Source organism: Haliaeetus leucocephalus, unplaced genomic scaffold, assembly GCF_000737465.1.
Source record: "Haliaeetus leucocephalus isolate CR32 unplaced genomic scaffold, Haliaeetus_leucocephalus-4.0 Scaffold517, whole genome shotgun sequence".
Lineage (NCBI taxonomy): Eukaryota > Metazoa > Chordata > Aves > Accipitriformes > Accipitridae > Haliaeetus > Haliaeetus leucocephalus.
Window position 1 is genome coordinate 3,282,872 of NW_010972953.1, and position 15,399 is coordinate 3,298,270.

The window sequence follows — 15,399 nt, forward strand, 5'->3', positions numbered from 1 at the left end:
GCCTCAGTTCTGCTATGGAGCAGGCCTGTTCCCCTGTTCACAACTGCTAACACTTGTGAATAATACCCATTTCTGATCATCTGACAGCAAGCTCAAATTCTTCAGCAAAGCAGCCAGCGACTGGAGCCACTGGATGAAAACCTAAGAACCCTCATCATTCTTCATCATTTTGAGTTGTGACATCTGACCACAACAGCTTCATAAGTACTGAAGACATCAATTCCAGACAACCCACAGAAAAAGTGGACCATCAGAAGCAAGAAACATTCTAAGAATCAAAAACCTTACTCAGGGTAAACAAGGTGTGTTAGCTACCTGTAGTCTTTCAGAATTACTGCACTTTTTAGCCCCCAAAATAGTTTACAAAGCATTCAACCCCACTGTCAAAATGCAGCCCCCTTTAGAGTATAAAATAGCAACACAACCATGAAGGAAAACATAGAAATACACACAAGGAACAGCAAAGCTTCTCCTCTCCAGCAGACGATGAACAGGGAGCCAAACCCCTTCCCACACTTCACTTGAAAAATACCTCCCAAACCCACATCACCACTTACAGTCATCACCCATTCAGACACTAACCAAACCCAACATAATCAGCCTGTGGCGTAATTTTAACATAGCTGCTTCAAAACAGTGGTTGTCCAAAATTAACAGGCAGAATAACTCAATTAAATCACAATTTTAATGTATCAATCATATGACAATTGGCCATCAATTTAATTTTACTAAGCCATATCACATTTTCTTATCAAACAAAGAGAAAAGGTGACAAACACAGTGAAAGTTTATTCCTTTATTGATAAATGCTTTCCAGATTTTCCAAACTGGATTGTTCAGTTAAAACCAAAACCACAAAATACTTTCAACCTAAAATCCTCAATGTCCTCCTTAGAAGACACAAAGTGGAGCTCTGACCACAAAGGAAAAGCTTGCAAGCCCAGTTCTGGTTTTGGAAATCTAGAGCTTCAGTCTGCTTTTTAAATAAGATCTTAAAGATTAATTTACAAAATGCAATATAACTATGTGATATGATGCATGGCACTGAGATCTGCAGGACAGTAAAGAATCTTCAAACATCTCGAGCTGATGTCTATGAAGGGGCTATTTGGCTTCTTCGCATCCTAGAGGAAAAGAGGAAGACAGGCAAGTTACATACAGCACACCTCGCTCCAGGCTGGTGAACTTCCCAGCGTTACAAGCCATAAGGACTCCAATATAATTTGCAAGGTACAGAGAAGCTGTTAGCAGTTGTGAATAATACCCATTTCTGATCATCTGACAGCAAGCTCAAAGTCTTTAGCAAAGAAGCCAGCGACTGGAGCCACTGGATGAAAACCTAAGAACCCTCATCATTCTTCATCATTTTGAGTTGTGACATCTGACCACAACAGCTTCACAAGAAGTACTGAAGACATCAATTCCAGACAACCCACAGAAAAAGTGGATCATCAGAAGCAAGAGACATTCAAAGAATCAAAAACCTTACTCAGAAGTTGAACAAGAGCCAGCTCCAAAACACAGGAGGCAGCATTTGCTTGGAGAGACCCATGCAGTGAAATGACATTCCTGACACCAGCACTTTCATATATACTGTAGGCAGGCGATTGTCAGGATAAGGAATGGGTGTTAACAGCCTATTTAGCCTCAAAGTCACTAGGGCATCTTGTGTGTCTCATTTTATTTCCCAGATTAGCAGTTTCACAAGACTCATCTCAATGCATTATTCCTTCCTTGACATGTCAACTGCTAGGAACACTTCAGGAACTTGTGCACCATCTTTCTGGTGCTTAATTAAAGTAAGATTTCTGAAGAATATTTGTAAAGCTTCTACAATAAGGATTCCGTTGGAAGAAACTACCTTAGGGGGCTTTGTTTGTTTGTTTTGTTTTTTTAAAGAGTAGACTGAAATCAGACAAGTGCTGCATGCAGACCTACAGGGGCCTCCAGGCTGGCTGCATTCACTAACAATCATGCTTTATTTACTCTTGATTCTGGAAGCTTTTAACTGAAGCTAAGGACCAAGACACTCACCAGTCTTCCTGGTTTAAGAGGTAGCAGCAACCACGCCCACCTTCTGGGCAGCTTCCTTCTTGGCTTGGTGAGCCTGCAACACCGCAACAGCCTCCTCCACCTCAGGGAGACAAGTTATCTAGTGAGACCTGCTCTCTTGACCAAAGCCTCCCACAATCCACCCCATCTAAAGGAACAAGCCCGTTTACCTTTGACCGGAGGGACTCGGGAGACTCGAGCATGTGCAACAGCTCTGAGTTGTCAATCTCTAGCAGCATTCCTGTGATCTTCCCTGCAAGGCTGGGGTGCATAGCTTGAATCAGAGGAAACAAACGTTCCCCTGGGGGGCGGGGGGGGGAAAAAGTTCAGACAGCCAAGTTTCAATTAAAAAGTCATCTTTGAAACCTGAGGGGATTTCCAAAGTAAAATGCAGTCTGTAAGGACTGGAATTTCACTTACCCAGCATCTGTTTCTGCTCCTGGGGAGGGGCAGCAGCCAGCATGGAGGCCGTTAGCGGTTCTTGTCCCTGCACATGTACTGCAGGCTGAGGTGCCTATATAGAAGGGCAGACATGAGGGTTCTGAAATAGATACTAGGCTGATTGCTTCATATTTAGAGACAATAATAAGATATTCCCTCCTTCCAAAACACAATCTTTGTCCTACAGGAGACTTAAGTTTCAGAAAAGGACAGATAAGGTGCCCTTAGTTCACAAACATGCTCCTTCCAAGTCCTGAATTCAAAAGCCCATATGTCACACACGGGCACTGTAAATATCTTACAAAAACTGGATCAAACATTGTGAGGCAAATATTGCAATTGAGAAAGAGCAACATCCATGCCTGCTTTTTTGACAACATAGAGGTTTGTGGGAGAAGCAAACTGTGCTTTCAGTGATACCCTAGTAAGGATATGGCAAAGAGGTGAGAGAATGAATGGTTGCAAAACAGGCAAGCAAAGAACCAAGAAAAAGATCCTTACAGCAAATCTGGGTAAAAAAGGGCTTGCAAGTACAAGACAGATAAACCAACCAGGTTGCCCCTGGCAAAGGTACAACTGCCAGGTTTTTAAATTCCAAATTATGATGCCTGTCTGGGTTATAAAAGTAGCTTGAAGTTTCTGTAAAAACACTTCAGTCGCATGTAAAACCTGTTGGACTGCAGTAACTGCAGGGACTTCACAGCCCAGACCCTTGTGTTACCTGCAAAGGCTGTACAGCTGGGTGTGGGCTGCGGACACTTGAGGCATATTTATAAGGAGGAACCGCTCTGGGAGCAGGGGCAGCTACAGGCGGACGAGGAGCTAAATTCTGCGCTGCGGTGCCAACGCCTGCAAAAGAAGAGAACAGAATTATGAACACCTGTAGCAACATGCAAACAAGTTGGGATGTCTGATATTAACAGCTGAATTCAAACTATACTCTGCACAGTAATACTTCTCTAGAAACTGGTCTCCAAAATGCAACTGGCTACTTCAGGAAGGGGCTATTCTCCCTAAAACTAAACCACGGATTCCACATCTTGCATTCAAGGTATTTTCTAACTATTCACTGGAATAAAATGAATTTGGATGCTCTACTCTGAGAACAATATCCATAACCTACACAGCCTTTTTATTTTTTTTTTTTGAGTGGTAGATGTTGCAGAGGTGTAGAGATGAGTTCCAAACCAGTGGAAACCCATCTGGATTTCCACTGCTGTGCTGTAGCACCAACTGTCCCCAGACCCGCACTGCACAGCAAGGAATAGGAAAGATTCAGGTGCTGTCTCTGCCCCTTGCTCCAGGTGGCCTTTGGTTATCCGTATCTGACAACCATCTTTGGAAGTAAGAAGTCAAGTCTCAATAGCATCCTCCTCCCTCACAGACAAGGGGAAGAGCCTGGGAGGCAGACACCTTACCAACTCGCTGGGCAGCGGCAGGGAGGCCACGAGAGGCCGGAGCATTGCCGGCAGGGGCCAGATGGCGCAGTGCTGGCCGTGGTCCAGACTGGCGCATGGCATTTGGCATTCCCTGGAAGCCTAATGGAAGAAATGAGGGGAAATCCTCAAAACAGAACCGACTGGCAAGTCAGGACAGTCAGCTACAGGAAGCAGGTTGGGGTTGTGCATGGAAAGGAAAGCATGCATTGTTCTTGTTGGAAAGTAAAGCCAAAAGGGTCATACAAGCAAAATGTTGTCTCTAACATGCCCACCTTGAGGTCTTCCCCCTTGCTGCCAGCGTGGGTTGGGCCTCATCTGCGTCATCTGATTGGGTGCATAGTAAGTGGGTCTGCTCTGAGCCTGCAGAAAGATCAGACAAGCTCAGAGGCAACATCTAAGTGAGTAACAAACATTGTTTACAATATGTTTTGGCAGTTGTTGCCAGGACTCAACACTCAATTCGCATTAAGAGAACAGGCAGCCGGGAAGTCACAGAATTAACTCCACTGACTGCACCCCTCATTAGGAGTTATTTGCTTATAGGCATAAGAAAGGCTCAAAGAGATTACTACAGCTGAGCCATCAAAGCTCCAAGACAGGTTAAAAAAACAACACCAGCTCAGCTCACCTGGGGCACAGCAGGCATGAAATATCCCCCAGCAGCAGGCTGGAACTGATTAATGATTGTGTTGGCAGGCAAGGCTCTCATCCCAGCAATGCGCTGCATATACTGATTAGTCAGATGGGCCTTTCGCTCCTCTTTCCTTTGTGCAAGTGCAACATACAATGGCTTTGAGCCCACAATTCGCCCATTCATCTCTGTCACAGCTTTCGTAGCTTCCTCTGGAGAGGAAAAGCAGACAAAGCCAAACCCTTTGCTCCGTCCATCTTCCAGCATCACCTGCAGTAAAGATCAATTGCTAGTGGAGTACGAGTAAAAGAACTTAGCCTAAGAATCCGTATTTTTTCAATCTCAGATTTCAGGCAGGTAGGAAATAACTGTTGCAGAGGTGTAGAGACAGGTACTCGGTGAATGAGAAGTCACCTGTCTGGATTTACTCTGCTTTTCTGTAAGCACCATGTGTCCCCAGGCCCACACTGCACAGTAAGGAATGGGAAAGATTTGGTGCAGCCTCTAAACACACATAGGGAAATGTCATTTCACGCTTATTGGCAGTCACCTCAAACAAGCATGTTTGCCACTTCCTGCCTCCCTCTTTTCATGAGGGAATGAAACAAGTAAGTTTTCAGTAAAATCCCACAGAGACCCAAAGAAATCTGTGTATTTACTAGTCCAGATGTTCTCAGGACCATAATGACCAGGGATCTAAGAACTGCTCTTCAATCCCATGTTGATAACAGTTCCTTCTTCAGGCTTTAAAATCCAAATACTCCCAAACCCCACAATACCTTGGCACTCGTTATTGACCCAAAAGGTGAAAACTCCTTCCTCAGTTTTTCATCATCTATAGTGTCATCTAGGTTTTTAATGTATAGGTTAACACCCTAGAAGAGAGAGAACAATAAGACATTCATAACAAAGAAAATCTTGAGCACCTCGACTGTTAGCATCCATCTGCCAGAGCTGTAACGTGCCTGAAAACTCTTAATTTAGCATAATGTTCCTTTCATACCACCCAAAGCTGAAGGCGATAAATGTTGCAAAGGCATAGAGACAAGTCCCACTGTGGTGAAAGGGAGCTTGTCTGGATTTCCTCTGCTTTCCTGTGGCATCGCACATCTCCAGTCAGCACTATATTGCGAGGAGTGGGAAAGATTCAGATGTCATCTGACATGACCCAGTTTTGCCATAAATTAGAGAGACAACAGTATAGGGTTATGCTGTCTCTTACCATCCTTCTAGGTATCCCCATCCGAAAATAAAGGAGACTACATGACTGTTTTCTTATGTCCTCCTAAACATTTCATTGCCAAGACTATGTGCCCTGATGCCCCCTTTGCCCCCAAATACCAAGGAGTCACCTTTACATTTTAACTCCAAGGATATCTTATCGGACAATGACAGATTACTTTGTCAACTCCTTTCAAGTCTGCCAATCGGCTGAAAATGGTGCTTAAATTCATTAAAGGAATAGACTATTCACCTGGTACCGGCTGAGTCTCTCCTGTTTTAGCTGTTCAAACTTCCGTTTCAGCTCTGCCTGGCGCTCGACCTTCTTCTGTGCTCGGCCTACAAATACCATTTTCCCATTGATATCCTTTCCATTCATTTCTTCTACTGCCTGGACAGAGGGTTCAAGAGGAAACTGTCAACTGCTGAAATGAGACAGCACCTGATCCTATTAAGAACAGGACTGTTCAAAGCTCACATTGTATCCCTGCCTGTTAGCCAATAAACCAAGGTTGCCGCATTACCTTTGCGCCACTTCCGTATAACAATGGCTAACTAAAGACAAACTGAAGTTATCGGGAGAGACCATGCTGACACCACCACTGTAAGTGCTGGACAAACAGCAACTTGTGAATTTATCCCCACCCCTTCTTGCAATCAAGGCCAAATTTTAAGTAGCATACTACTTAGAGAAGACCATTTCTAAGCAATGTTCTCACTCTAGATACCTTCCTCCTCCTTAAGCCCTGCATTGTAGTATTTCTTCAGCAATTGACGTTCTTGATTATACGACTGCATTCTCTGTGGATCTAGTAATTTGGAGAAATGCCAAGTTACCCTTGAACGTCAAGCTAGTGAGGTGCAAAAGGTTTCCACGTTCACACATCTAGAAAAGGTTATGCCTGAGGCAGAATTTTCTCTCATTTTAGTAACAGGCTCCTATGATAAACCAAGTAAGTTTTTCTTCTCTGAAGATAGCTAAGCAGCATAAAAACTGGTCATACCTTGTTAGCATCTTCATGCTTTTCAAAGCTTACAAAGCCAAAGCCTTTGGATTTTCCAGTGGGGTCTGTCATCACTTTAACACTCAGAGTTTTACCTGTTACCAAAGCACAGGGTTAGTAAAATATCATAAAACTATTTCAAGACTATTAAGCTCCATATAATAGCCCCAGCCCTCTCTCTCTCACCTGCTGGTCAGCCTCTGCCTCCTGTCCAACATTTGGCACAACTACTACCCACACCTCAACTCTTTGTATTCCTCAGCCTCAAAGTGACCCAGAAACTGTTAAACTACCACGGGCCATGAAATTCACAGCCTCATTACAAGTGTTTCTGTATTTACCATATTTGCTGAAGAGCTCCTTTAGTCTTTCATCATCCATGTCATCCCCAAAGTTTTTAATATAAACATTGGTAAATTCCTTTGCCTTGGCTCCCAACTCAGCCTCCCGCTCTTTACGAGACTTGAATCTCCCAACAAATCTGTAAGAAAGAAGGAAAATCCCCATGAGCAGCTCGTTTTCAAGAGTGGAAAAACAATGTGTGACTTGCAGCAAGGCAAAAAATGAGTGTGTAGTAGAAGCTGGGAATGGGGACAAGAAAGGGTGACAGCAGAACAGAAGGACAAACAGGCCACAGACCAACCAGAAAAATCACCTGTCCTATGGTCGGCCAAAGATGCCCACCCAGCTCTGCAGTGGAGAGAGTATTGGCCACAGAAACCCACCCCAGCCCACTAGCAAAGAGGTAGCAAATCAAGGCTTGGTTAGGGAAACCCACCAGCCCTGTAATGGAGGGATAGCAGGCCATGGCTTGGGCAGGGTCACTCACCAGCCCTGTAGTGGAGAGGTAGCAGGCCAAGGCTTGGGCCAGGAGAACCAGTGCCTTGTGTGTCCCTGTTAATACCGAGATGCATCACGGTTCATGCGATCGTTGCTGCTTCTGGCTGTGACACTCACACTTTGCGGTCGTTTAGCAGCATGCCGTTCATCTTCTCGATGGCTCTATCTGCAGCATCCTGGGTCTCAAAGTGCACAAATGCGTAGCCCTTAGAGCCATTCTCATCACACACCACCTAGATATGGGAAAGGAAAACAAAACGTCAGCTCTCAACATGTTTTCTCCTCTGTCACGCTCAGACACAAGGCCAGCACAAGAAAATAGGCTACTGCCAAGGGTAAACACTAGGAAGACATTATCTGTGTTTCAGACTTGCACACTTCATGACCAAATCTGACGTAACTTCAGCAATCCCTGACCTTTTGGTCAACTCTGCCTTTTAGAGACTTCACTCCTCACTTGGTGAAAGGTGGCCCTTTCGCTTCCTACGTTGGACATGTCTGATCATGTCGCTGCTATAACAGAATTGGACAAAGTAACCACATCTCACCTTGCAGGACAAAATATTCCCAAACGCTGAGAATGTGTCATAAAGTGCCTTGTTATCAATGGATTTGTCCAGGTTCTTAATGAAGACATTCCCAACCCCTGACTTCCTCAAGGAGGGGTCCCTCTGAGACCACATGATGCGAATGGGTTTTCCTTTGATCACATCAAAATTCATGGTATCTAGAGCACGCTCAGCTGCAAGAGAAGTCAAGAACAGATTTCTGTGGTTTGTTAAAGAATAAAGGCTTCCATCATGTGGGTGATCGTTTTCTCTGAATTTTACTCAGCTCATGGAGACATTTGGGGTAATACCATGGGCAACCAATTCCAATGACTTTTTAACTTAATGTTTCAAGGGACCTCTTTGCAGCACAGTCACTAGACAGGTTTAGGCATATAATAGGTTTAATAGACTATTTTAAATTTACATTATACTGATGTTTTAACCACCACAGCAAAATTAATCTCAAAACTCTTGGAGTTTATTACTTATATTCTTAATTATTATAAAGATAAATCGCTCCACCCAAAGAAGGAAAGGAAATCCAGGAAACCCTGGGGAAAAAAAGGGAAGTAACAAAAGCGACTGTTTGGCTTGTTTGCTTTTCATGAAGCTCACATCTGCCTGTACTTATTTCTATTAAGAGAAAAGGATCATCTCCCTATCAGGTCAGGGGGAAAAGTGCACAAACACATGGCTGGCTGAGAGAAGACATGAGTCAGCCTCTGTAACTTACATGGTCAAAAAATGATTCCCAAGTTGCTCAATCTAAAGATGACAGCAAGAGTGGACAAAACTCTGGAAAAAAGTCCATATACCCAATCTGATTAACAGGGAATTGTTTATCTAAACTCTAAAACCCCAGCACTGTCATTCTAACCTACACTGAACCCCTCCCTCCATGATTCTATTTCTGCTACCTACTGGTATATTAAAAGGATCATTACGTACACACATTAGGATCTTGTTCATAAAATTGAGATGCTTGGGACTCTTCTGTGCCAGAAAACACTCCCAGCATGGAGCGAACAGAGAAAAAAAAAAAGAATGTTAATTCCCAGCATGAAGCAGGGAAAGAAGGGGATAGACAGGCATTAAAATCAAGGAATATTAACAGGGCAGAACCCAAGTTTTCCAAATTTGTTTGGCTCAGTTCTTCCAGGCCACCTTCACCCAGTGATACTTGCTGAGTAGATTTCAGGAGCAGCAAATTCAAGGAAAATGCCAATTTGAACACCTTCTTTCACGTGACTTTGCTAGCACAGCCAGAGTAACTACTTGGCATTTCACGGAAGTATCTCTAGGGTCTCCAGTGGGACATTGCCTACAAAAGTCTCCTGCACTCCCTACCCCCAAAGTCAGTTTCAACTACTGCTTGAAGTTTCTCAGAATTTTTCATGTGCTTTGAAATGTTTTGTGGTGGTGTTGCTTTTTAAATTGAAGTGGTGCCATCACTATTTTCCCTAGTCCTTCACACATACACCCAGCTGGGAAACAAGCTCTGCTGGACTTCTTTCCTGAAGTAGTCACGCTTGCAAAAAGGAAAAAAATAAAAAAAATTGAGGAGGAAAGTTATACTTGCTAGGACTCTACTAGCTCTGTTTAGTCAAAGGTGTTAAATGCAATTAACTGCCATGCTAAAATGATTCCTCAGCTGCTACTCTGAACCAATGCAACTGAGGTTCTTCCTGCAGTCCATTCCTAGTAGGCACTTCAGCAGGCAACTTGGTCCAGCTTGTCAAATTTGGCAGTGTTTATTAATAGCAGGGAAAGGTCCTCCAGAAGCATGTGTTGGCAAGGACACAAACTAGTTGTATATACCATTTGCAGCAGAAACAGGGCTCCTGCTGAAAGGTGACAACCAGATGAAGCAGTGGCATGCAACCAGAGGGAACTGCGAAACACTCCACAGCAGCTACTGAGGTATAGACTAGTTATGAACTTACTCCCAGTTCTTTCAAGCTTCCTAAGCATATTCTTAAGCAGATACTATTGCACTGCTCTTTCAATAGCTTGCTAGTATTGCACTCCATTTATACTCTGCTTGATATTCACTGAGACACTTCTTGTGAGCAGTGGTATAAGAAAGGCCTAGATGGATTCTCTGATTTGAGGAAGGTCTGCCATACCCACAGGTGGAAACGCAATCACATTACACCAGGACCTAAGAAAACTTGTAAAGGATCAGCATGAGTTATGTGAATGACTCAGCCTAAGCACATCTGATTCATTTCCTTAATCTGAGCAAACACCTTCTCATTTTCTGCTATTTAAGCCACAAAGCTTCAGCCATTTCAGTTCCTGTATCTGTTTCTCTCCCACTGGTTCCTGTCATCCTTCCAGCAGACTCAACTGCAACTCATATATAACATTATACACACTCTTAACCTCTTTCAGGCTTCCTTTTCATTCCTCTTCCATAGCCTTCTGGATAGAGAAAGCATATGAACACTCCCTGCAGCTTGCCTTAGGCCTCAAAGTAATTAATCTCCCCTACAGGCTCCCTGATGCAGAGCTAACACAATGCTGGAATTAGCAGCTGTGGTTGAGCAGCATAAAGACAGATAACCACATGCACACACCAAGATTCACCCATGAGAAACTCTGCACAAGGAGTTTTATTCTGCAAAGATGGCTGCTCTGCAAACTTCTGGACTCTCGCTTACATCACTAAGCAAAAAAGATCCAACAACAAAAGCACATAGCACAAATTTAACCACTTGTTTTTTTAAAAAAGAGAGGTCGCATACAGAAAAGACTTAAATCCCTTAATTGCTGAAGCTAGAACAAAATGCTGTTGGCAATAAGCATAGGTAAGTAACCGCTCTTCCCTTTTAACTACACACCTGCATTTATGTTACACAAGTCTTCTCTTACATTGTCTTCTCTTCTTTAAGGAAGAGAAGAGACAAAAAGTTTATCTATACTTTTCTACACCTTTCTTCAGCGACGCTTATCTAATCCAGCTGTGGGTTCCTTCTTGGCTTGGAAAGTGTTCTGTTCCCTCTGTACTTCCAGAACAGCTTATCCCTAGAGCCATATTAAAGTTTCTCTGCTTCATTACCCAAGTTGTCACATCATGACTGTTATCAGTGTAATGAACCCTGGAATACAATTAAACTGCATGAGGAACACATGCAAAAGGAAATTCAGCTTTTCTTTCAAATGAAACAAGTTTGTTTTCTTTCCCCCCTTCACAGTCAAAAGGGATAAATATTAATGACCACAGCTGAGCCTGAACTAGCCAGAACTTTCAAGTGTTTCCTTAATCTGCCTATCACAGTATCACAGATTCGGTATTCAGCATTCACTGGTTACTACACCAAAGAACTGCAATCAAAAACAGCAGAGCTTATTTCCACTAAAAATAACCTCTGCAGCAGACTACCAGTTAGACAATGCATATCCAGAAAGTAACCCCTTCCAGGGTCAAGCATCACTCCATTAGCTAATAAAAATGTAAAGAAAAATGCAAGCTTTGAATCAATTTGGACACAGGAACTCTGGAAGTACAGAGCATGTTCAGGATGTGACCATGTGAGTGCCTGGTGGCCCCACGTAGTGGGGAAGAGTTCTGGCTACTTGACTTGCTCTGTGGACTTTTTCTAGCCATAAGGACAGAGTCCTACTTACCACACAGAAAAGTTAAAACATTTTCTTCAGATTTAGGAAGCACTCATCCTTCCACAAAAGGTGCCAGGGAAATGCAAACTATCATGTATCAACTTCTTTAATACCTGCTACCACTTCAAGCATACCAACATGTCCACAAGAACCTCCCTAAAAGTTTTCAGAGTACAAAGCTTCCTGATTAAGTGGTATTTTGTAGCATCTACTATCACCCATAAATCAAAACAGATTCCTACAGTGCTACAGAACACCCTCCATCTTTTCACAGATTTAGTAAAATGAAGTCCAAATGCATTTCTGATTATGCATTCCTGGAAGAAAATACAGATCCCTCCTTCTCTCAGAAAGCCCTCATGCAGGCAGTACTGTATACTGCCACCTTGAAAACAATCCCGACTTCTGCATTTGACAATAAAAATTATATTCTTCATATTCAGGTCTTTGTTTCAGAGAGACTGCAACACACCACCAATGGGCTCACCTTTTATCTGTTTATGTTCTGCTGCATTACATTTCATACAGCAGCTGTTTTTACTTATGCAAAGTAACACACACTGCAGTTTGCCAGACAGAAGAAATTAGGAGCATTTCAGAAGAGATCTCTTCACAAGGGCAGGAGGAATTTGAGTATTTCTCCTTCCCAATATTAACTCAATGATTAGGTTTAAATCACTTGACCTTCTAAGATCTACCAGTAACAAGACACCACTTACTTTGTCAAAGTGTCACTTGAAGTACCGGGACTTCCTAAAATGTCTGCTGCCTCACCAGAAGCCCAGAATGATGCAACCTCCCTCTAAATTCCTGCCTATTTATCACCATAAAAGATTACCTTGAAATATATTGGAAGGCCACCAGCCTTCGTATCTGTCTAAGGAGCAGAACTTTTCTGCTAAAGCAAGCACATGTGACTAGCCACTCTTCCCTTTTAACATCATAACTACACTTCTTATACAGGTCTTCTCTACTTTAAGAGAACTTTATCTCTAGTCTTTTGCACCCCACCTCCCCAACATTTATCTAATCTGAGCTCTGAGTTCCTTCTTGGTTTTATTTCTGCTGCTTGTTTTTATTTCTCTTATCCTGCAAAATGAGATCACAGCCTAGACAAAGGCAGGTAAGCCTAGGTGACTGTACACTTGCTTGTACAGCACATGAACATACCAAGGTGGTTTTATAAGAGGGAGTCAAGCACAGACAGGGTCATCAGGAGAGGACCACATACACAGGCTCTCAGGCTCTTCCCTTCTCACTGAGAAATTTAAAAAAAATACATTGCTTAGCCTGCATAAAAAGCATTTCTGAGAGTTCCAAGAACGAGAAATTATGTACTGGGGTGCAAGCCAGCTTTTTATCAGCCTGGCAAGAGAAAGGATCAGAAGTGCTCAATCAGATCAGTCCACATCCCAAGGAATGGACGAGCAGAAGGTACTCTGACCTGGGAGAGAATGGAAGCTAGGACGGCACATAGTCACAAGAGACTACGTAAAATCCAAACATTCCAGCCAAGAGCTCAATCCCAGAAGCTCTGCTAGCTTGCAGGAATACAATTTTGTAGTAACGTTTGTTTTCTACATAACAAATACTTTGATCCAAAGTCAATATATTACCCTGTGCAGCAAACAGACCGCGCTCTGCTGTCTGTAAAAATGTAAAGCAGAATAACCTACTACAGACTAAAGCAAAGTTTACTTGCTGCTGAAGTCTGTGCTGTTGTGAATTGATTCTGAATTCACCGGAAAAGTTTGCTCTCATCTATCATTTGGATGTCTCTATCGCATACAGATACTGCTAAATCCCAGCACAGAGCAATAAACTTGCACCAGTCAAGCAAAGGCTCTGAAAACTAGGGCAGAATACACTGACCCATTTTTCTTCCAGAAAAGACATGTTCCAAAATGACCTCCTCTGTCCCATCTTTCACATGCTACTGCTGCTTCAGCTCCGGAATACCTACTTGAGCAGGAACTAAATCAAAGTATGAAAAAAAAGTCTGACAAGAGCAAATCAATGTGGCTTCTGCATGTGAGACAACCTGGTTTCTCGTGCATTGAGCAACACATCTTCTTTCCCATTAATGCAAGAATACCACTTCCCAGACTGGAAAACCCATTCAGTTGCTTGCACAAACACAGCAACCTGCAGTCCACCAGATCTCCCAAATATGAAATTGGAGGGGGTGGGCTGCTAGAGGCTCAGCCAAGCTGAACATTCGACCTGGGCTGACTACTCCCAACTTTTTCTGCCAGCACTGACTGCACAAAGACCCACACAAATAGCCCAAACCTACACGAGAACCACGGGGAACACAGTGGAGATTACTCTCTTAATGCAAGGAACAAACCCAAGTCTCCAAAGTTTAATATTAGTAAGAGAGAAAGAGGTCTCTCTATCAGAGATGTTACCACGATGTGCATTTGCAGAGTATTTTGTAGCCACTAAGCAGTAAAAAATACTCCAGCTTCAGTCACTAGCAAGTGATTACTTACCCTGCAACTGTAACAATTTGGTGGACAGCCACATGGCAATACACACCAACAGCAGTGTGGATTAGTGGGGAAAAAAAGTGAATAAAAGTGAAGAAAAAAAGCCATAGATGTGGTTGTATATGTCACTTACCATCTGCTGGCTGCTGGAAGTTGACATAGGCATACCCGAGGGACCGACGGGTGATCATATCCCTGCAGACTCGAATGGAGAGAACAGGCCCAGCAGGGCTGAACTTCTCGTAGAGCATGGCCTCGGTGACATCGGGGTGCAGGTCACCCACGTACAGCGATGCCATCGGGTAACTGCTGGCAGCCGTGTTCATCTTCCACCCAGCACGCGCTCCCACCGAGAACTAAGAGGGTTTTATTCTTGGGGTTTCTTTAAGTCAAGCTTTACGTAAATATTTAAACCGGGGGGAAACTCAAAATCTTATTTAAAAACCTCACTAAGCAGGGGCCTGCAGAAACAGCTTGGGAGAGAGGGGGGCTGGCAGGAGGCCCGTGACCGGGGACGGCTGCTCCGCCACGCCAGGCCCCGGGACAGAGAGCAGCTGAGGGGGGAGGAGAGGCCTGGAAATCAGAAAAAAACAAAGTTAAGCCTCCAGGAGAGCGGGGCTCGGATCTGAAGCCAAAATTCATACGCTGGCTCCTGAGCGTTTCTCCCGTCAGCGTTGGGGCAAAACCCAAATCGCTCTCCCTACAACCACGTCCCTTATTTTGCTTTAAGAGTCTAATTTAGCCCCAATTCTCCAGAGCGGAGGCCGTTTGATTTTCTGAGGTAAAAAAAAAAAAAATTAGGAAAAATAATCCTCTCTGTAGTATACACTTATACGAACCTTTCTATTAAAATTAAGCCTGCTCTGCTAGGTTTATATTTTCTATATATACACACACGTAAAACAGATCGGCTCTAGCGGGGCAATAAATAACACGCGGCGGCGGTTGAGCGCCGAGAGGGGCGGCCGGGCTGACAGGAAGGGAGCGGGCCGGAGCCGCGCTCGCCCGGCGCCCCCGCGCTTTCCCGTGCCCTCCCTGCCCTGCGGTCCCGGCCCGGGGGCGGCGCTGGGCCCGACACCGACTCACGCGCTGCGGCCCGGCGAGCGG

General features: G+C 43.9%; 1 protein-coding gene across 3 annotated transcripts; it reads right to left on the minus strand.

Annotated features, from left to right (window-relative positions):
• Positions 1-784: 784 nt before the first annotated feature.
• PABPC4 (poly(A) binding protein, cytoplasmic 4 (inducible form)) lies at positions 785-15,131 on the minus strand. 3 transcript variants are annotated; one of them, XM_010576062.1, is made up of 15 exons: positions 14,426-15,131; positions 8,177-8,370; positions 7,746-7,861; positions 7,130-7,269; positions 6,789-6,883; positions 6,038-6,175; positions 5,343-5,438; positions 4,561-4,833; positions 4,205-4,292; positions 3,912-4,031; positions 3,215-3,342; positions 2,473-2,566; positions 2,223-2,353; positions 2,035-2,134; positions 785-1,124 (listed from the first exon to the last, which is right to left on the minus strand). In XM_010576062.1, exons 1-14 carry the CDS (start codon positions 14,616-14,618, stop codon positions 2,048-2,050), a joined length of 1,893 nt encoding a protein of 630 aa, XP_010574364.1. In that variant the 5' UTR covers positions 14,619-15,131; the 3' UTR covers positions 785-1,124; positions 2,035-2,047. The 3 variants fall into 3 exon arrangements, with proteins under 3 accessions (XP_010574364.1, XP_010574365.1, XP_010574366.1); XM_010576063.1 differs by lacking the exon at positions 14,426-15,131 and adding an exon at positions 8,913-8,975; XM_010576064.1 differs by lacking the exon at positions 8,177-8,370 and having other exon boundaries at positions 14,426-14,546.
• Positions 15,132-15,399: the final 268 nt, after the last annotated feature.

What these genes read in the sequence shown, in the direction of transcription:
- PABPC4 (XM_010576062.1), bottom strand. Translation starts at nt 14,618, where the DNA reads ATGAACACGGCTGCCAGCAGTTACCCGATGGCATCGCTGTACGTGGGT. An exon ending in GCAAGGGGGAAGACCTCAAG is followed by an intron (nt 4,032 to 4,204) that starts GTGGGCATGTTA and finishes TTCTTCCATTAG; the next exon opens with GCTTCCAGGGAATGCCAAAT. An exon ending in CCGAGTCCCTCCGGTCAAAG is followed by an intron (nt 2,135 to 2,222) that starts GTAAACGGGCTT and finishes TGTCTCCCTGAG; the next exon opens with GTGGAGGAGGCTGTTGCGGT.